The 21,335-nt window shown below is 45.8% G+C and overlaps 1 protein-coding gene and 1 pseudogene across 1 annotated transcript; both read right to left on the minus strand.

Annotated features, from left to right (window-relative positions):
* Positions 1-7,958: 7,958 nt before the first annotated feature.
* Positions 7,959-16,819, minus strand: Degs1 (delta 4-desaturase, sphingolipid 1). The gene is made up of 3 exons (XM_075989356.1): positions 16,589-16,819; positions 11,989-12,731; positions 7,959-9,194 (listed from the first exon to the last, which is right to left on the minus strand). The coding sequence occupies exons 1-3, from the start codon at positions 16,668-16,670 to the stop codon at positions 9,048-9,050; spliced, it is 972 nt and encodes a 323-aa protein (XP_075845471.1). The 5' UTR covers positions 16,671-16,819; the 3' UTR covers positions 7,959-9,047.
* Positions 16,820-19,040: 2,221 nt separating this feature from the next.
* LOC142858179 (transforming growth factor beta regulator 1 pseudogene) lies at positions 19,041-20,196 on the minus strand (annotated as a pseudogene).
* Between the last annotated feature and the right edge of the window lie 1,139 nt (positions 20,197-21,335).

Raw genomic sequence — 21,335 nt, forward strand, 5'->3', positions numbered from 1 at the left:
CTAGCACCCCAGAGGTAGAGTCAGGAATGGAAATTCAAGGTCATCTTTAAGTGCATAGCTGGTTCAAAGCCAGCTGGAGCTACACAGCTCTGTCTTCAGTCAGTCTTATAAAGTACCAACCCAGAAAAACACTCATCACAGAGTACAGCTCAGTGAAGAGCTCTAAGCCTGTGTGACCACCAGGGGGACTGACCGGTCAGCGTCCCAGGAATTTCAGTGGAGGACCCCCCCCCCCCCCCCCCCGTTGCCCACAGGGCTAGCCTCCATCCCCAGTTAATCTGCAACCCTTGGGTGAAAGTGAAAGTCAGACAGTTGCTTAAAGAAAGCCTCCAAAAGACGGCCTCCTAGCCAAGAGCTGGGCGCAGGGAAGAACTCGGCTGTACAGGGCTGGTCCAGGGTCCGCAGAGAAGGAGCTGAGGAGGCCCTGCCATGTGACAGTCTTGGGTATGTGGAAGAAAAAGAAGCTGCTGCAGCTGGTACACAGGGAGGGAGTGGTGGTGGCGGTGACGGGGGGGGGGGGGGGGGGGGAGAGGGTGGAGGTGGGGTAGAGAAGGGCGAGGGGGGGCGCTCCCTGAGTGTGAGAGACCCTCTTCCTCAGCCCTCCAGCTCACCACCTCACCGCTTCTTGACATGACTCTCACTCACACCGGCTCAGCTCTGAAACCGATTTCCTCAGTCTGATAAGTATCTATGCAAATAATGCAATTAAATAAGCAAATCAGCCAAAGCTGGCACGGTAGTACATGCCTGTATTCACAGCACGGCAGAGGTGAAAACTGGAAGATTAGCTCAACGCTAGCCTGGGGTACGTGAAACCCTGCTTCAAGAAAACCTAAGCAATTTAACCGACAATTGCCTGACCATGAGCTACAGTGAAGGAACAAACATAAATGAGGAACCAGCTTTAATACATCTTAATATTGGCTTTAAATATGGAAGCCTGGCTTCTACCCCCACAGCTCGGCCCTAAGCTCAGAAGAGGGTGCAGGATCCTGAGGTCCAGTGAGCATCTCCCCCAGTTCTTCAACAGTGAGAGCAGTCAGCTCACCGCAGATCACCACCTAGGGTTGCGGTGGGTGACTTCACCCAACTGCTACTTCTCCTTCTGACTGTGTATGTGACATAGGCTCAGTCTGTTACAGATGCAGAGAGACAAAGAGTTTAGACATCTTAAAAAAAGTCATAGAAACGGCCATACAACTTGGGTGGTTGCCAGGGGCTGGGGGAAGGCACAGGCAAACTGTTTGATGGGAGTCCAATGTCACTTTTGTAAGGTGAGGAAGTCCTGGGGACAGTTGCTCAACCGTACGTGCGTGCATGCTTGTGCACACGCACACATAAGGTACCCAACGTACCATGAGAGCCAGAAGAAGGTCCCCTGTTACAGGTGGCTGTGAGCCATCCAAAGTGGGCTCTGGGAATTGAACCTGTGTCCTTTGGAAGAGCAGCTACCAATCACTCTTACCACTGAGGTTTCCAGCCCCTGAGCTATGCAGTTTAAAATGACAGCAAGTGTGCATTTTACCTGTTTTTACAAATAAGATGTTCTTTTACAGACAAGAGTTTGGGGCAGCAGCACTAACTGCTGTTGTCTGTCCAGCTCTGCGGTCTAAAACTCCAAGGCTCCCAGGGCCCATAGGACCCTGCAGGCACAAAGACCCCGGTGGCTTTCTCTGATCTCCAAGCCCCTGCAGTGCCCTGTGGGTAGCTGATAGATGGACTTGTGGCTGTGCTGACAGTCTAGGGCTCCACTCTAGGGCTTTCCCTAGGCTGGCCTGAGCAGCTGAGGCTCATCTTCCAGGCCTGAAGAGTATACCTTGAACGTTAACTCAATGATCACCTCTCTCGCTCCCAGCCAAACTGGGCTCTCTATTGCACCAGTTTGGCCTCGTTTCCCAACATGGCAATTGGAACATCAATACTAAGTTGAGTGGAGTTGTGCTTGTAAAATCACACGTGTCTAAGACAGCTCTGAGGAAAAAAAAATGTTCATTTAAACTTGAACTCCAGGGCTGGAGAGATGACTCAGCAGTTGGGAACGCTGGCCACTCTTCCAGAGGACCCAGGTTCAATTCCTAGAACACACAGGCAGCTTACAACTGTCTGTAGCTCCGATTCTAGGAGATCCAAGATGCTCATACAGATATACATGCAAGCAAAAATACACCAAATGCACATCAAAACCAAACTAAACCCCTGAACTCTAGGCCACACGTCCCTCCTTTTCTGACTTTTAAGTCAGCATTTTCTGGCCAAAGAGTGCAGAAAAAAAAAGTGAAGCTCCAAACCCAACTCGCTGCGGTCTACCCTTGCATTCCCTGGGAGCGGCTGAAAGGATTAAAAAGAAACGGTCATGTGTTAGACTAATTTGAAGGATGAACCTGAATTTGAGGGTGTCGTTTGCTGTAAAAATTCTTTCTACAAAGTTGTAGACTTTGAGTCTCTATGCTGGATTTGAACTTGGGATGTCTGACTTGACACAAGTTATTTACCCTTTCCTGTTGTTTTATTTTCTTGCAGGAATCACAAAGACAATGGCGAACAGGCTCAGGACAGAAACCCCATCCTGTCTGTGAGCTGGGATTCTCTGGGGGTAAGCAGGCACATTTGTGGTCACTGTCCTTTAGTTTCTACAGTGTTTGACTTCCCAACATTATTCTGTGAGCTAGGTTAAAGTTCTTTCTCACTCTTGCTCCTCTTATTAATTTACAAGTCTTCCCAAGGTCAAGGTCACCTTCGGCCAGGCCCAGACAGGTCTGCAGAAATGTCACCATTTCCCTGGAGGTACAGACGCAGGCCTGAAGTGTTGAAGAGATCAACTTACAGCATTCCCCTCCCCTCACCCTGGAAATGGGATGGGTGTGAGGGAGGGAGGACCAAAAAGTGGAGAGAGCCAGCCCTCAGTGTCTTTGCTATGACCACATCTCTGGCTTAGCATTCAGACCCAACAGGATTTACCACTGCCCAATTCCTTATTCCCTAGTGAGCAAGCACAAGTTTCCAGGTAATTGAAGGGTGGTGTCACATGGTAGGGGCAGGGCTTGGATTTAGAATAAGAATGCTTCAAATTACCAGGGGTAGCTGGTTCTTCCACCACTCTGAGGCCAAGCTAACCAACTTAAGAGAAGTTACCTAATATCTTAGAGTCTCAGTTTGTTCCTCCTATGAAGGAAGACCAGACAGTGTTCTTTCTAATGTATGCATTCTGTGGTGATGGTCTTGCTAACTGGAAGGATGCCATTTGATAAGATTGCACTAGTGTTAGATCCATATCTATCACCATGCACAAAACTCAATGGATCGAAGACCTCAACATAAAACCAACCACATTGAACCTCATAGAAGAGAAAGTGGGAAGTAGCCTTGAATGCATTGGCACAGGAGACCACTTCCTAAATATAACCTCAGTAGCACAGACACTGAGAGCAACAATTAATAAATGGGACCTTCTGAAACTAAGAAGCTTCTGTAAAGCAAAGAACATGGTCAACAAAATGGTAGCCTACAGAATGGGAAAAATATCTTCACCAACCCCACATCTGACAGAGGGCTGATCTCTAAATTATAAAAAGACTCAAAAAACTACGTATCAAAAGACCAAATAATCTAATAAAAAATGGGGTACAGATCTAAACAGAGAATTCTCAACAGAGGAAGCTCAAATGGCCAAAAGATACTTAAGGAAATGTTCAACATCCTTATTCATCAGAGAAATGCAAATCAAAACAATTCTGAGATAACATCTTACACCTGTAAGAATGGCCAAGATCAAAAACACTGTTGACAACTTGTGCTAGAGAGGATGTGGAGTAAGGGGACCACTCCTTCATTGCTGGTCGGATGCAAACTTGTACAGCCACTTTGGAAATCAGTATGGCAGTTTCCCAGAAAATTGGGACTCAACCTACTTCAGAACACAGCAATACCACTCTTGGGCATATACCCAAAAGAGGCACAATCACACCACAAGGACATTTCCTCAGCTATGTTCATAGCAGCATTATTTGTCATAGCCAGAAACTGGAAAGAACCTAGATGTCCCTCAACTGAAGATGGATAAGGAAAATGTGGTACATTTACAAAATGGAGTACTTACTTACTTAGCGGAAAAAAACAACGGCATCTTGAAATTTGCAAGCAAATGGACAAAGCTAGAAAAAAAAAACCACCCTGAAGGAGGTGACCCAGAAAGACAAATATAATATACTCACTCATAAGTAGATAATAGACAAAAAAGGACAACCAGCCTACAGGCCACAATCCCAGAGAACCTAGGTAACAAAGAGGACCCTAAGAGAGACATACATGGATCTGCCTAGGAAGGGGGAAAAAAGACAAGATCTCCTGAGTAAATTGGGAGCATGGAGGGCAGGGGGAGGAAGGGAGAAGAGTGGGGAAAAATGTATAGCACATGCCTATCCAAACAATTAAAATGAGGGGAAAAAAGATTGCACTAGTGTTGAAATTTTTTAAGGATGAGGTAATACAGGAACAAACAGACTGCACTACCATGGTGCCCATTCGGGTAAACTCAGGGGACCCTTCCAGCGCTCTCAGGCATGGTGGCCTGTGTATGACCACCCAAGCAGAATCAGGACTCCAGGGTAGTGAGCTAAGAGCCAGCTTCCTTTTCAAAAGAGCAGAGGTGAGTGTGTGGAGCTTCTAAAACCTTCCTTTCTCTTCCTCTCTACCCCAGTGGGCTGCAAATTCCTTCAAGGCAGCCAAAGACTTGTGTGATGAGCTGGAACTGGGCCAGGGCTGAGAATGAGGGCTCTTAGGGAAGGATGCGCACATGGAAGGTGACAGCCACCACGCAGCAGGGACACAAAGCCTGATGCCTTCCAGGACTGGCTGCAAATGGGTTTTTTACTTTGATGTTTGACGAGTTCTCTTATTTTTATCTATTATTGCAATTGAAGCACCGAACTAGAACCTGTAGTTATTTTTAATTCTGAGTCTTGCAGTGGGGTGGGGACATAGCAGAACAAGCTCCCACACTGGTTTATGATCAGATCTCTATGAAGAGACCCCATAGATGATGCATGGGCTTCTCAGCACTCCATGGTCCTGCTGGTTGATGAGACTACACAGTAGCCACGCACAGAAGCCCACTCCTAGCACTGAAACCAGGACCCACTCTGGAAGGCAGTAATGGCTGGAGGGTAAAGAACCTACGCTGGGAGGTCACATTCACAGTTCTTCAACCGGCCATGGAAGAGTTACTTCCTAATGGGGCTTCAGCATTTGTGGTGTTCAAATCGGGAAAGCTGACAGGAAGTGTTTTCTCCGAAGACGACAACAGGGACGAACGGACTTCCTAGCTTAGGGGACACCAGCCTGTAAAGGAAATGCGGATTCTGGCTATGTGCTTTGGCCACCAGGGAGACTGCTGTTCGGAGTGAACAGGACACACCCACTCCTGCAGGTGGAAAACCTAATGGGAGTATGAGCCCAAGCCACAAACTGGACAAATGAAGTTCATTTGCGTCTTATAGAACCATTCCCAATGGCCAGGAAGTACAGCCTTTGAGAATTACTTAATACAGAAGTGGGATTAGGGAAATTCTCCTTGGATTAGCGACTGCTGACCAACAGGATTTGGAACATCGCAGAGAGAGCATGTCCATTCTTGCATGCCTCAGTCACAAAGCACCCATTTATCTCTTTACAGAGGATTATATGTACAATGAATGATGTGTGCCCAGCCACCATTAACCCATGCTTGACTACAAAAGCAATTTATATTTCTGTGGTCCCATCTGTCTTTCCAGAAGGTTCTGTTCCAACTGCCCCCACCCCATGCAGCCATGATTCACGGACCCTCTGGGACCCCGCCCTCACCTTTGTATTGTCACACACACACACACACACAGCCTTCGAGAGGCAGCATCTTCTGACCCACAGTGATGCTCTGATCTGACAGCTTTCGAAGCCTTCCCTGGAAGTATCACTGGCTTCCTGACCCATCTGCCAGGTTAGACTGATCTTGGCACAAGCTAAGCTTTTGTATTTTGGATGAGGATCCCCATTGTTTCCTCTGCTGTGTCACTGCCTTTTCAAAAAGCTCACTGATCTGACCTGTGGAGCAACTTCTTGTCAAATCTTACCCCTTCCCAAGGCAGGACCTCCTCACCTGGGCTGTGCCCTGGCAGTGCTAACTAGCTCCAGGCCTCTCCCTTCAGGTGGCTGTCATCCTTTACAGATGTAGGCACCTTTGCCAGATGCCTCAGCTGGGCTGACCCTAAGTATGCAGGGAACATTTATGGACTTGTTCCTGGACTTGTTACACTCTTTTGTTTCCTCTGGGCCAAGACTGTTCTTTCATTCCAAATGACAATAGCTCCTAGGTTTTCTCTGACAAGAAACAAAATATCCCTTGTCCAAAGGACAACAGCAAAGTCTTCCAAGTCAACAGCAGGTGGGATAACAAGAACACAGGCTTTGACAGTTGGTACAAGCCCTCACTGTTATCATGTGGCCTCAGGCTGCTCACCTGTGAGCCGAGGTTAACAGTAGAGATAGGTAAGTTACCCACCAGGCTGAAGCGGACTAGGTCTGGTGAGAGCAGAGCTGAACAGTAGAGATAGATAAGTTACCCGTGACACGGACTAGAATGTCTGGCAGAAGGGAGGTCAGATAAACATCCTCACCCTATCAGGCCACATGCTGACCCTCCTGCCTCTGTGAATTCTGCTGAGTGGGACATACGTCTCCTGGCATGAAGTAACCAGCACATCCACCTGGCACTACACTGTCTTTTATTCTTACTGCCCTGTGTGATGCCTGGTGGGGAATCTATAGAATGAACAAATGAAGGAATGCACCTTCGCTATGGATTTAAACAATGCTTCATATTCAAACCCTACACTGTTGAACATTATTTTACTTTTATTTCTGTTACTGCCCAGACCAAAAGCAACACGGAAGAGAAAAGGGTTCATTTGGCTTACAACTCCAGGCTACAGTCCATTACTATGAGGGAAGTCAAGACCAGAAGCTAAAGCATCGTGGACCCATAACCAATCCCTTTTAACTTTAGGTTTTATCTACCAAATGAATTGGTACTATGTATGGATTATTTATACACATACATAGATATGTACACATACACATCTCTCTATATATAGAGAGATGCACAGAGATGCTGAGAAGTTAGTAAGAGCACTGGAGTTGGGCGAGTATCTCATGCCTAGCATGCATGGAGCTTTGGGTTCCATCCCCAGTGCTGCAAACAAGAATTAAAGATAATGGATGGATAGCAAACACTGAAAAGGATCTCAGTAAATGTCCCTTGTTTTAAATATATTGCATTTATCTAAAGATTATACACACACACACACACAGTCTTTGGTTTTTAGATAAAGCTCAGTAACATTCCAGAGCTCCAGTCTCATCCCATTAACCAAGATCGCAGCCTAGCACTGGGCCTGCTCAGTTGGTGGGACAGAGATGTCACCACCTCAGGTAAAGCTAATAGCACATTATACAGCGTTAGAGCCGTGAAGGAAGTGGCCACTGGAAGAGTGGCTCCTGACCTGCTGTGGACCAGGGCTGGAGCAGGGAAGGCTGGCCTAAGGCACGGCCGACACAAGAACGGTGTGTGTGTGTGTGTGTGAAGCTTCCTACTGCCCCACTTGGTGAACTCTGTCTGGAAGGGGAGTGTGAAGGCTAGCCCATCCCGCAGAGGACTCTCTGTTCAGCCGTCTGGGCATCCCTTACCAATACAGTGGACATTCTATAACTATCTTCCCAGATCACACTGCATTTTCTCCAGTGACACTTTTGGGGTAACAGGGGCTACTGGTCTTTGAGGCACAGGATGTTAGCTACTAGAGACCAACTACTTACCACCAACCCACAGTGTTTCCACAGCAATGCGAGAACATAAAGTTTGCCAGCTGTTTCTGATCTGAGAGTCAACCCAGCTGAAAGAGGAAGGAAGTAGAATATGGGCATGATTAAATTTAGTAAAGACTTTATTCAGGAGTTAGCAGGGCCTCATTTAGATGACATGGAGTAAAAATTATGAATAAATAACTTGCCAATTGGTACACACCGTTAGTCCCAGCTCCCATGAGGCAGAGGCAGGTGGGTCTCTGTGAGTTCAATGCCAGCCTGGTCTACACAGTGAGTTTCAGGACAGCCAAGGCTACACAGAGAAACCCTGACTCAAAAAAAAAAAAAAAAAAACTAACTCAGTAATTCAGAGAAAGACATTTCCATCTCAACCTTTTCTGCTTATAGGACTTTCCCAAGGGAGACATGAACAAATGTCTGCTGGTGCCAGTTTGGGTACCATAGACAGATCAAAGAAATGCTTTTTACCTGAGTCTAGCTTAGTAAACCAGTGAGTTTATTTGGGTTACTTAATTAGCAGCTCAAAGGCAGTTGCATCAATGAAATGCTCAGCCTGGGTGACAAAGTCACAAAATCCACATGGAATCTTTGGTGCTCCCTGCAGGACTCACGGACAGTTCCTCCAGAAAATGCCTACTGCATATAGATCCTTGAGGAGGGCTTCACAATGGAGGAGTCTATCAGCTTCTTGAGCCTTATAAGCCTTCCTTCCCTCCAGGAATAAACATTTGAATCAAGAGGAAAGTCACACAATACTAAATGAGCTCAAGTTAAGCCTTTAACAAAATTTTAAAGTTCTCCAACTTCTGGTAGCTATAGCATACAGTTAGTGAAATACAAAAATGCGATGAATATTAATATACTGTGATTAACAGTTTGGTTTATTAGTTGTTTTAATAAAGTAAAACTCTATAGTGAAAAATAACATAATAGGCTTTTTATGATACGCTTACAGTATGACAGACGCAGGTGGATACACCCTTAGTAACAGTAATACAATGCATGAGCACAGGCGAGCGAGCCTAGACCGGGCTGTCTCAGGCTGAGTGGCCTCTGATACCACAGAGATCCTAGTTTTAAAATATGCCAGTACAGCTTCTGAGCATCACTGATCTTAAGCTAACAAGATAAAAATTCCACTTTATCAGCTATTATGAAGCTTTGGAGAGGAATTCCTTTGGCTGTGATATTTAGTCCAGATTCTCACTCCCTTTTGGAGGCCTCTTCATCCGTGAGTAGGGACTTATTGTGTCATCCATCACAAAATCATACAGTACTTTGATCCAGGAGTTGTACTGGGGGAGTTTATCGTAGTACTCCGCTGCTATTTTCCTCACCTGGAAGTGAAAAACACAGCAAGGTGAACCATGAGTGTTACTGAGGCCTCGAGATGACAGACAGGGGGACAAACGCCAACTCAGCCTTGCTCATGGTCCTCCAGACTCCCTGCCGTTCTTCGTGAGACTGAGAATGCACAGATGATCATCATTAACATAGAAGTCTATGCACTGTAGACATTATAAAGACATAAAGCTAAAAACTCAAATTCTCAATACAAGAATTAAACCTAGGAACCTGACAGGTGTCTGATGCACATACTAACACATGATGGCTGTGATTCTTACAAAACTGTGAACAAACTGAAAAAAAAATGCATGCTTAAAAATTGCTTTGGTAAGGTACACTCCTTTAATTACAGCACTTGGGAGGCAGGCAGATCTCTGTGGGTTCAAGGCCAGCCTGGTCTACAGTGTGAGTTCCAGGACAGAGCTGTTATACAGAGGAACTCAGTCTTGAAAAAAAAGAAAAAAGGTTTCTGTTGGAGCTAGAAAGATGGCTCAGTGGCTTAGAGTGCTGGCTGCTCTTCCACAAGGCCGTGTAGAGTTCCCAGCACCCACATGGTGGCTCACAACTGCCTGTAATTCCAGTTCTAGAGGCTCCAACACTCCCTCTTGGCCTTTGAGGGCGACAGACATGCACATAGTACACATACATGCTTGCAAACATACATACACGGAAAATGAGAATTACAATAAAAAATGTGTGTGAGCTGCAGAACTCATTAAAAATATGTAAAAACCCTTTAAAAGTTAAAATACGAAACATACTATCAGGTAATGAATGACAGGGAGTTATTGAATAAACAATTTCTTTTTTTTTAATGCTGCATTTCTTGGTTTTATTTGAAACTGCATATTTGTAAGCATTTTATGGAAGGATTTTACACTTGTCATTTACACAAATTACAAGGTTCTGCTTAAAGTCTTTAAAAAAAATTCTAAAAACCGAGCCCATGTGCAGGCATGGTAGCAAGAACAGGAAAGGCAGGGCTTTCAAACTCTAGGGCTGTTTATCATATATTAACTTAACAAAGAATAAGGATACCAAGGAAGAGCAGGAAGTGAGTGGTCACTGATGTGCCAAGTACTGCCTGAACTAAGTTTAATTTTGGGGCTGTTCCAGTTGCTTAATGGTTGACTTCTCCTTAAATCGCGATCCATTTTAAAAAATAAGTGTTCCTTCATCCCAGAAGAGGGAAATGGGCCGCCCACCTGCCTGCTAGCACACCAGCAGCATGCCACCGGGACGGGCAAGGACAAGCGCCACCTGCGCTGATGTTCAGACTGTCTCCACAGACTTGGTGCTGCTTTCTCCCCAATTGAAAAGCCAAGAGGACAATATGGAAAACCTCATGTGCTCTTTACCTGTTTCCCAGTTAGCTCTTTGGCACACTTACTTCACATGTGTACCGCATAGGTAACAAAAGCACTTTGCTTTCTTCAAAGCAAACTTATGCCAACTCCAAATACTGCAACACTCATTTCCAAAGGAACTTGTCCTACAAAACCCTATCACCATTATACCTGGGAAATCTAACCTTGACGCATACTTTTTATGGTATGGATTATCCACTGAGCCAGTATTGTTTAGTCTTTCTTAACCAGATCCAGAGAAATAAACACATGCTACAGTTGGTTGTCCTGTTGTGTGTAACTTTGCAACAGTGGTTCACACTTGAGTGGATAAGTATGACATCATGAAGTATTCGTTAGGATTCCCTTATATACAGCACGGCTTTGCTTTAAAAAGTAAAGAAAAGCCGGGCGGTGGTGGCGCACGCCTTTAATCCCAGCACTCGGGAGGCAAAGGCAGGCGGATCTCTGTGAGTTCGAGGCCAGCCTGGTCTAGAAAAGCTAGTTCCAGGACAGGAACCAAAAAGCTACGGAGAAACCCTGTCTCGAAAATCAAAAAAAAAAAAAAAAAGTAAAGAAAAACTATTTTTCATATATATTACCATCTTTTTTAGAATTATGGGAAGCTTTTCTTTCCCCCCTAAAAGAACACTTTGTTCATTCTTTCTTCCTTTCTTTCTTTTTTTTTTTTTTTTTTGAGACACACTTTGTCTGTGTAACAGCCCTAACTGTCCTAACTTGCTCTATAGACCAGGTTGGCTTCAAACTCACAGAGACGGTCGTGCCTCTGCCTCCCCACTGTCGGGCTACTTGCTTTGAAGATGAAAAGGCTGGTGAGAAGGCTCAACAGAAAAACCACTGAGGTTAGGAGAGCGGCTGGTTGTGGGAAAGATGGAAAGAATGAAGGCTACAGTGTCCTTTGTTTACCCCCCCACAATACACTAAGGTGGGTCTACTGTCCAGAGGTCCTGCAGGGAAGGGTAATAGCAGGGACACTGATGCTGTCCGCTCTACAGATCAGCTGTGCAGGTCACCTCACCCGGGTCACATAAGCAACAGGCAGATCAGTTATGTAGGTCACCTCACCCGTGTGTCACATAAGCAACACGCAGATTAGTTATGCAGGTCACCTCACCTTTGTGTGTTACAAAAGAAACACATCTTAGCCAAGTACAACAGCTTAACAGTGCTAAGTGTTCCGTGAAGGGATGCTTCCTGTCCAGAGGACCTGTATGCTAGTTTACCAGGTAAGAGGTTTGCACATTCCCCAACACTTCCGAACTCTAAGCATGACCACTAAGTCTAAGGACCCAAAACAGAGCTGAATCTCAGTCAAGTTAGGCTGGCAGATGAAGGATTTATGTTCTCCCTTTTTTCAATCTGACAAAACAGATTAGATGCCTTCTAAAATAAGCCAAAGATCAAGTCCTTCACTTACCAGGGGCAGGTTTTTTCCAGGAACGTTGGGGAAGTCATGGTGTTCATTATGATAGCCCACATTGAAGGTCAGCAGATTCAGAGGCCCATAATATGAGTATGTTTCGTGTCCCTTTAAGAACATGTAATGTTCAGCTATAAAATGCCCAGAAATTGGGTGCAAACCTAGGCCAAGCAGGGAGGCTGCCAACATGTAGACTAGAGATTTAATTCCAAAAACATAGTAAACTATAATGTCAAAAATGATCTGGGTCACAGTATTGATGATTTCCAGATAAGTAATTGGTTTGGGATTGATGAACAGGGGTCTAAAAGCATAAAAGAGAGGCTGAAGGATAACCCAGACAAGCTTCCTGAAGGTGGTGCAGAAGAACCAGCCCTCAAAATTGGTAGGAATATCCACATCAATGCCATCAGCTCCGAGGTATCGATGATGGTCCATGTGGTATCTCTTAAAGGAAACTGAATATGGAACTCCAATAGGGAGGTTAGCAAATATTCCAAACCAGCGGTTCCATACCGCCTTGTGGTGGCCAAAGGGGAAATTGTGGGAAATCTCATGGATAGCCAGAGTCATTGAGTGGTTAAGGCAACTGCCAAAAACATAGGACCAAAATATGACCCATTTCCAATCCAAGTCTTTCACTAGGTAAAGTGAAATCAGCTGGACAAGAAGCATCGCAGTTATGATCCAGATCAGGTTGGGGTCAGGCTTCATCAAGGATTTTATCTCTGGATACTTTGCTGTAAAAAAAAAAAAAATACAGAAAATCAGGAACAAAGAAAAGCACAAAACAATTCAACAACTTTAATTAATGCAATTCAGTTTTTCCCTTTTCTAAATCATAATAATCCTTATAGACTTTATACCTTTATAGACTTTACAAAATACCCATTTCTTTAAGGGAAGGAATATATTCTGATAATAGTCACAAAATAGCATGACACAACAATTTATGCAAGAAAAATTAAACAATCTGGACATTCCACATACTTTTGTATTAAAATAATTACATCTATGTTTAGACAAACATGCATGTTTTCTTTTAATATATTTTTCTTATTTTATCTGTGTGTTCTGCCTGCATGTGTCTGTGGGTCATGTGGGCTCTGTCTGCTGAGGTCAGGAAGGTATCAAATCCACCTGACTAGTTACAGTGGGAGCAACTACGGAGCACTGGAATTGAACTGTGTCCTCTCAAGAGCAACAAGTGTTCTTAACCACTGACCCATCTCTCTGACCCAAGCCCCGGCATAGATATCTTATATAAATCATTAAATTAGCACAACTGTCACAAGAAAGAACATTTGCTTTTATAGGATGTACAAATCATAAAACTCATTATGGTTCTCTCAGACCAATCAACTTCCTTCAAGTAAGTCTATTCTGACTTTTCACAAAACTTTAAAAGCAACTGGGCACAGTGGCACACACCTAAAATCCCAGCATTCAGGAGGCTAAGGTGGTTAGTGAACTCCAAGCCAGTCTGAACTACACAGTAAGATCCTGTCTCTTAGGACAGGGAACAAAGCAAAACAAAGGCCTCATATCCCCAGCAGGAATGCACAGTGCTGAAACACGTGCTTACCAACACGAGAAACAGTCAAGCCAGACCAAAGCCGTACACCAAAAACGCTAACCTGAGATGGATCATAGGTCTAACTAACAAAACTGTAGAACTCAAGAAAAAAGGAAAAATATATTGGAGCTGCATTAAAATATTTTATATATATAAAAATCTGTCAAAAAGAGCAGGTGACAATCTGACAGGCACACCTGCAATCACCTATTTCATAAGAGAATCATATTCAGAATATATAAGGAGTGCTTAAGACAATTTCAACTAATAATCCATTTTTTCTTTTTTTTTGTTTTTTTGTTTGTTTTTCGAGACAGGGTTTCCCTGTGTAACAACAGTCCTAGCTGTCCTGGAACTAGCTCTTGTAGACCAGGCTGGCCTTGAACTCACAGGGATTCACCTGCCTCTGCCTCCTGAGTGCTGGGATTAAAGGCATGAGCCACCATGGCCTGGCAATAATCCATTTTTTCAAAGGCAAAAAAAAATGCTAATAAAAAAGACATATAAACGGCCCTGCCCCCAAAAACCACATGAAAGACATTTGACATCATTAGGAAAATATGGAGACCATAAAACCATTGTAATTTAAAGACAGTTGTAGCTCAATGGTAGAGCATTTGAGTAGCATGCCTGAGGTCCTGGATTAAAACTCCAGTAGAAGGAGGGCTGGGGTCAGGAGGAGAGTTTAGTGGGTAACCCTGAATTCACACAGAAAGCACGGGGTGGCGGTACACATCTGTAATGCTGGCAGCACTGTGACGGGGAACTTGCTGAGGCAGGAGATGGCTCCAGAAGCTAGGACGCTCTTGGGCCAGCTAGCTTGGAATGCCTAGCACAGACACAGGAACAAGAGAGATCCTGTCTCAAAGCAAGGTGGAAGGAGAGAGCCTACTCCACAGTGCACACTATGGCGGCTCCCCACATGCCTACACACAAAAAGACAGGTGAGAACTAGGCTGTGAAGAAACCAGAAGCCTTTTTTTGTTTGTTTTTTTTGAGACCAGGTTTCTCTGTAGCTTTGGAACTAGCTCTTGTAGACCAGGCTGGCCTCAAATTCACAGAGATCAGTATGCCTTTACATTCTGATTTGCTGGGACTAAAAGTGTGTGCCACCACTGCCTGGCAAAACCAGAATCTTCAAACACTGCTGATGTAAGTGTAAAATGGTGGGCAAGAGAGACGGCTCAGCGGTTAAGAGCACTGATTGCTCTTCAAGGGGACCCAGGTTCAATTCCAAGCACCCACATGGCAGCTCACAACAGTCTGTAACTCCAGGATCCAACGTCTTCACACAGACATGCATACAGGTAAAATGCTAATAAAATAAAAAGAAATAAATCTTAAAAAATGTAAAATGGTTTAACTGTTTTGCATCTGGCCAAAATGCTAAACAAAGCACTGCCAGTGATCCCCAAATGAAAAGCACCCATACCATGCACAGGAATGTCCAAAGGCACATTACTAACTGGGAGGAGGACTCGGCTCAGACGTCTATCTGGTACCTACTAAGTAAAACGTAGAAGCACCATATGAAAGAGAATTAAAAGCTTGGTTCCCAGTTGATGGATTTAATCCAACCAAATCGACACACTAATCTCTCAAAGAATTCACAAAATGATGGCATGTAGGGAGGGGAGCTGGTCACTGGAGGCATGTCACAGCGGGCACGCTTCCACCTGCTCTTTCTGCTTCCTGGCTGGCAGGCTGGGGAGTCAGCCTTTTTTCCTTCAAACCCCCTCCCACCCAAAAGCAAGGGCAGCTGTGGCTACCGACGGAAGTATTTCAGCCAAAATAAGTTCTTCTTCCCTGGGGGGCTCAGGTATTTATCACAGCAGAGAGGCAATGACTAGGAAAATCGAAGAACCCAAGGTGATTGACAGCATGGTCAGGCAAGTTCACTCTGTTCACGTTCTCCATCCGAAGCCTGGGCTGCGGCACAGTGGTGGAGGCCTACTAGCACCTGGAATCCTGGAGTCTGAGTTCCAGGACTAGGAGGAAAAGTCTATTTTGAATGGCAACTATTAAGTCTTATTATTGAGACATGACATTTCTAAGTTTAGCTACACTTCTACTGTAGAAATCAGGGCCTCATCCCGCCAATGGGCGAAGATTTTTTAAATGGCAGGTATGAGACAATTCTTCAGATTCAATGGCCTTTCATTGATTTCCTCAATTTTTAAAGAAACAGCAAAAGTTGAAACAAAACAAAAAACCCTGAAATCTCTATCTAGCACCAGGAAGAAAAAAAAAAAGCATACTCTTCGGTTACAATCTAGCCCGGACTGGAATCGTCTTCACGACATTACCTCATTTTTTTTTTTTAAATGCCGGCCAGATGAAGTACTGAAAAGGGAGAATTAATGGGATAATATATGCAAAGCTCTCAACCCAACAGTTTACCATTACCCTTAAGAGCAGTGATAAGTGACTTTTCTAGCCCAGGCGGAAACCCCCCAAAGTCTCCAGACTTAGGCCTAGCCTGTCCTCAAGCCCGGGAGGCTAAGCCTCGCGCCTTTCCTAATCCAGCCAGTCCCGCCGATGACTGGGATAAGGAAGGACGCACCGGAGGAACCGTCCAGTCTAGGAAGCCTCGGGCTACCGGGAGCTGGTCCCCCGCTAGGCCTGCGGGGGACTGGACCACGTGATCAAGGATCCCGGGGCCCGGGGATGCCCCGGGACCACGCCCTGAGCCTAGCGGGCGGTCCGGCTCGAGCCCACTCACCCCGGGGCACGAAGGGGGGGCTCTCGGTCGTCGGGGCAGGAGGGGGCGAGCCCGGGTCGCCCTACCGGGGGCCGCCAGCACCTGACCACCGAGGGGCCAGCGGCACGCAGGGACGCGTAGGCCCCCATCCCCCGGGCCTTGGGCCTGCCTGGAATCCGCTCCGCGTCCGGCGGCCGCCGGCTCTCCAGCGCGGGCGGCTGAACAGCGGAGAGGCTGGAAGGAGCCCCGGAGGCCGCGCGCGGGAGGCCGCGCAGGGCCCGCACACGGCCGCGCGCACATAACGGGGCTCCGGTCCTCACCCAGGATCTCCCGGCGCCGGTCGGTGTGCGGCTGGTCCGTATAGACCCACTCGAACTCCTCTCGGGACACGCGGCTCCCCATGGCGGCGGCGCGCGGACCCGCTCAGCCTCTCTCGCTCGCGTCCGGGTTCTGCTGAAGCGGCGACGGCTGGTTTCCCAACTCCGGTCGGTCAGCCGCGGGGACGCGGGCGGGGGCGGAGCCTCAGACCACGCCCGTGGTGACCACGCCCCCGGCGGTCTGCGAACCGCCGCCGGGTGATGGATGGGCGGGGCCAGGATTCGAAAGCCAAGAATTTTTCCTGTTCAGGAAGCCTGGGAAAAGGTGAAAAGGGAAGGAAAAGTCTCCGGGCCGAGTAGGCTGCCGCTTCAGCGCCTCCGTGCGACGAGCACGGCGGGGGCGGCTACCTCTCCACGAGTCCAGAAGATCACCGGCCTGATTAAATGGCAATGGGCCCAAGTTTCGTTTAATTTTTAATACCATATTATCCGTTGAGCCATGATTGGTTGCCTTCTGGAACTAAAAGCTCCGGAAAGAATAAAAACTTTTCTGATTGCTCTTCTCTCTCTCTCCCCTCCCCCAATGTTTGCTGTGTCTACTTTGCCTTTATTTGTTGAAGTGGGGTCTCAGTACCTTGCCTAGGTTGTCCTTCAACTGGTGGTCCTGCTCTTGCCTCCCAGTGGAATTTTAAGCTTGTCTCACCATGGTATCCAGAAAATGGAAGGGAGAGATGGGGTGGAGTTTGTGGCTTTAATGAATCTCTTATACTGATGGTTGCTTAATCATATGTGTGACAGAGTGATCATCCGAAACTTCCTGCGCCGGGGTTGATTTCAAAATGCGTTACCCCTTCTTCTCTAAGGAAGTTTAGGGATTGGAGATGTAGTGCGGTTCTGGACCACAGGCCAAGTAAGCAGATAGGCCAGAGCCAGGAGTAAAAGGAACTGCTAATTAAGACTACAAAAATCAAGCTGGGCAGTGGTGGCATATTTCATCCCAGCATCCCCAGGCAGAGGCAGGCGGATCTCTGTGAGTTCAGGCCTGCCCGGTCTACAAAGTGAGTTTCAGGACTGTTACACAAAGAAACATTGTCTCGAAAAAAAACAAAACAAAACAAGCAAAACCAAAAAGATTAACAGACTGGATGAGTCTCCCAAAGAAGCCAGGGCACACGAATATAAACCAGACACAGGGGTACGTTACTGTGTATGCTATACCCTAACAAAAGCGGTCTGGAAACAGACAGACGTCCAAGGCTGATGAGTCTGTAGCTACAGCTGCTAATGTATAGAAAACTATAAACAGAAGAATCTGCTAAACTACACCACAGGATTCCGTCAGCAAAAGCACAACAACTCAGTATTCTCTAATTTAAAAAAAAAAGGGAATAATAAGTTTCCGGACTTATTATTAGATAAACTAGACAGTTCTGATGCATTGGTCTTATTTGTTCCAAAGGACTAAAAAATGATGTGATATTATTGAAAGACTTATTTTTAGATATACAAACTATATATATAGTGTGTGTATATATGTGTGTATATAGTGTGTGTATATGTGTGTGTATGTATGTGTATATATAGTGTGTGTATATGTGTGTATGTGTATATATAGTGTGTGTATGTGTGTGTATATATATAGTGTGTGTATATGTGTGTGTAAATGTGTGTATATATAGTGTGTGTATGTGGGTGTATATATATAGTGTGTGTAAATGTGTGTATATATAGTGTGTGTATGTGGGTGTATATATATAGTGTGTGTATGTGGGTGTATATATATAGTGTGTGTATGTGGGTGTATATATATAGTGTGTGTATGTGGGTGTATATATAGTGTGTGTATATATGTGTATATATAGTGTGTGTATGTGTGTGTATATATAGTGTGTATGTGTATATATATAGTGTGTGTGAATATATATATATATATATATATATATATATATATATATATATATATATTGTGTGTGTTGCACAGGTGTGCACATGAATGCAATTGCTTTCAGAGGCCAGAAGAGGGTATCAGATCCCTTGGAACTGGAATTACATGCAGTTGTGAGACACCTACCCCCCATGTGTGATAGGAACTGAACTCTATAAGAGCAGGAAGACACTTTTTTTAACTATCAAAAAATATTTCTTACTAAAAATAAAAGCAACTGAAGTTTATCCCGAGGTACACTGAAACACCCATGATGAACTGTGTTAATATCTTCTCAACTGCCGCCATCTTCCACATAGAGTAAGTTTTAGTTTAAGTTAAAAACTCATGGTGGGGCTAGAGAGATGGCTCAGCAGTTAGAGCACTGACTGCTCTTCCAGAGGTCCTGAGTTCAATTCCCAGCAACCACATGGTTACTCACCACCACCATCTGTAATGAGATCTGGCGCCCTCTTCTGGCCTGCAGGCATACATGCAGACAGAACCCTGTATACATAATAAACTCCCTAGTCAACCTGAAGACTGAATTGGGTTTCACTCTGATGGAGACTTCAGGTGCTGCCGGTTAGTGTCCACTAAGGACATACGTGTCAGGACCTCTGGCTGGTATGGTGACTCAAAGGCTTCATGCTGAAGCTCAGGTAGGTCCAGGGACCCTGGCCGAATGGAATCCTCATGGTCACCATTAAAGGTCTGTGTCTAAAGGGCTTCAAGGCTCACAGCTGCATCGTTCCCTGGCAGCTCCCGGAAGAGCCACCCCTTCCTGGCTTTGCCTGCATCAAATTTCACCCACTGATAACTGCACAGTTTTGAGCTTCCGGACAACTCTGAATCAGGGTGTGGACCGTTGACTGAGAAAACCCAGAGAAATCAGCACCACATGGAAGTGTCCCGGTTGTGGCACTCATGACCCTGCACAGTTCTTCATAACAGGCATCTGCAGAAGAGCGAAGGGTGGTGTTCTTCAGGAACAATTCACACTGAAGCTGCACACCACTATTCTCCATCTGACAGGTCCATAGACACTTCTGGTCTGGGCACCTCCTGCGGGCATACACTTAAGTACAGCAGTAGCCCACACAGTACAGGACACTCTCATCGCGGAAGCCAGGTTGGTTGGTGATGACCTCCCCCCGGCTATGTACTGTTAGACCCTCTAGTCCAAGGGGGGGGGCACACAAGTCAACTGGTGAGGGATCCAGAAGCAATGGGCCGAACCAGCACCTTCCCGTTTTCCTTTCCTTGGATGTTTTCTTCAGAACTTCCAGTTTGCTGTTCTCTTTGCCCTTCTCTTTTTTTCTCCTCCTTGGATTTCCTCCCAAATGGTTCTTTGGTCCGAGTGCTGGACCCAGCTCTCTGAATAGTTCCCACGGAGCCGGCCACACCCTAAGCCAGGCGCAACTTGGAGCCCTGGGAAGGAACTGCGGCTCGTGGTTCCCCTTCAGTTAGAGCCTGAAGCTGGAAGAACTTCTTCAGCAAGTATCTTCTTTCTTCTTTTGCTTTAAGAATTTTTTTCCTCAAGATGAGCAATTTTATTACAAATAGCAGTATTGTCAAACACCCTGACCTTGGCTGCTCTTCTTAGCATTTTCATCCTGGCCAGCTGGGTGGGAATGATCCACAGCTGGTTGTACCGCTGGGAAGCCAGGCTGCCCAACAGGCTCATGACCCGGCCCCAGCCTAGGGGACTTAGGGCTGCTGAGGGCATGGAAGGGAGATAAAAGCCGCTGGCGTCCCCAGAGATCCGTCTGCCTCTGCCTCCCAAGCGCTGGGATTAAAGCCGTGCGCCACCACTGCCTGGTTCGCACTTGGCACTATTAACCGCTGAACCATCTCTCTAGTTCCTGATGTAACGTTATTTAATTCGGTGATGGTACTAAGAAATTCTTGCTGGGCATGGTGGCCCAGAAGTCTAAGGCAGACGGATCCCGAGGTCCAGGATTGCCTGGCCTACAGAGCAAGTGCAAAGCTACTCCCGGAAAATCAGAAAAGCCAGTCTCCCCTGCTCCTCACAAAGAGAAAAGACTGCAGATGGAGTTCAATGGCAGAGTGCCCAGTAAGATGCTAGGTTCAAGACCCACCACCACCAAAAAACAAAACCAAAACCAAAAATCAACAACAACAAAACCCCTATAATGTATTATATTCGTGCTTATTTTTTCAAGAAGTTCACGCCAAAGAAAAGAACCAAAACAACTGAAATACCTATTTCAAGCTACAATGTGCTGCACTGTACAGTGGTTCTGCCTAGAAATGTAAAAGAGTGGGCCCGGAAGGGTGTTCAGTGGCAGAGCTTCTTTTAAGGACCATACACACGGCCCTAGGTTCTACCCCCAGGTGTGACTCAGCAACTGCATCACCAAACAGCCCGCCTGAGCGTGGGTGATGACTCATGAACTTGCATGGCTGGAGTCCCTTGCTATAAAGGTCTAAGAAAGTGTTTAAGGTGTGTAAAGGCAAGTTGCACAGGTCTGAGAACGAGAACGTGTAAGTTGTGAGGGTCTATGGAGGTGTTTAAGGCGTGCAAGTGCAATTTGTGAGGGTACGAGAAAGTGCTTTAAGGCATGTAAAAAATAAGGAATGGTTCAGATTTCTTCCCTTCTCTACGCTATTGGTTTATTAAGACTTCAAAAGTTCAGAGTTTAACATTAATCAGCTATTCCTCTAGCTCTGGTAAGCACGGACTGCTATTATCATTGTTTAAGTTCGAGATTTTAAATTTCCTTTAGTTGTCTTGTAAGAATAGCCTTAAAAGTGCTTCTCGATCGTGCTGAAAACACCTCAGCCCGATCCATGTATTCAGCC

This window comes from Microtus pennsylvanicus, chromosome 10, assembly GCF_037038515.1.
Source record: "Microtus pennsylvanicus isolate mMicPen1 chromosome 10, mMicPen1.hap1, whole genome shotgun sequence".
Taxonomy (NCBI): domain Eukaryota; kingdom Metazoa; phylum Chordata; class Mammalia; order Rodentia; family Cricetidae; genus Microtus; species Microtus pennsylvanicus.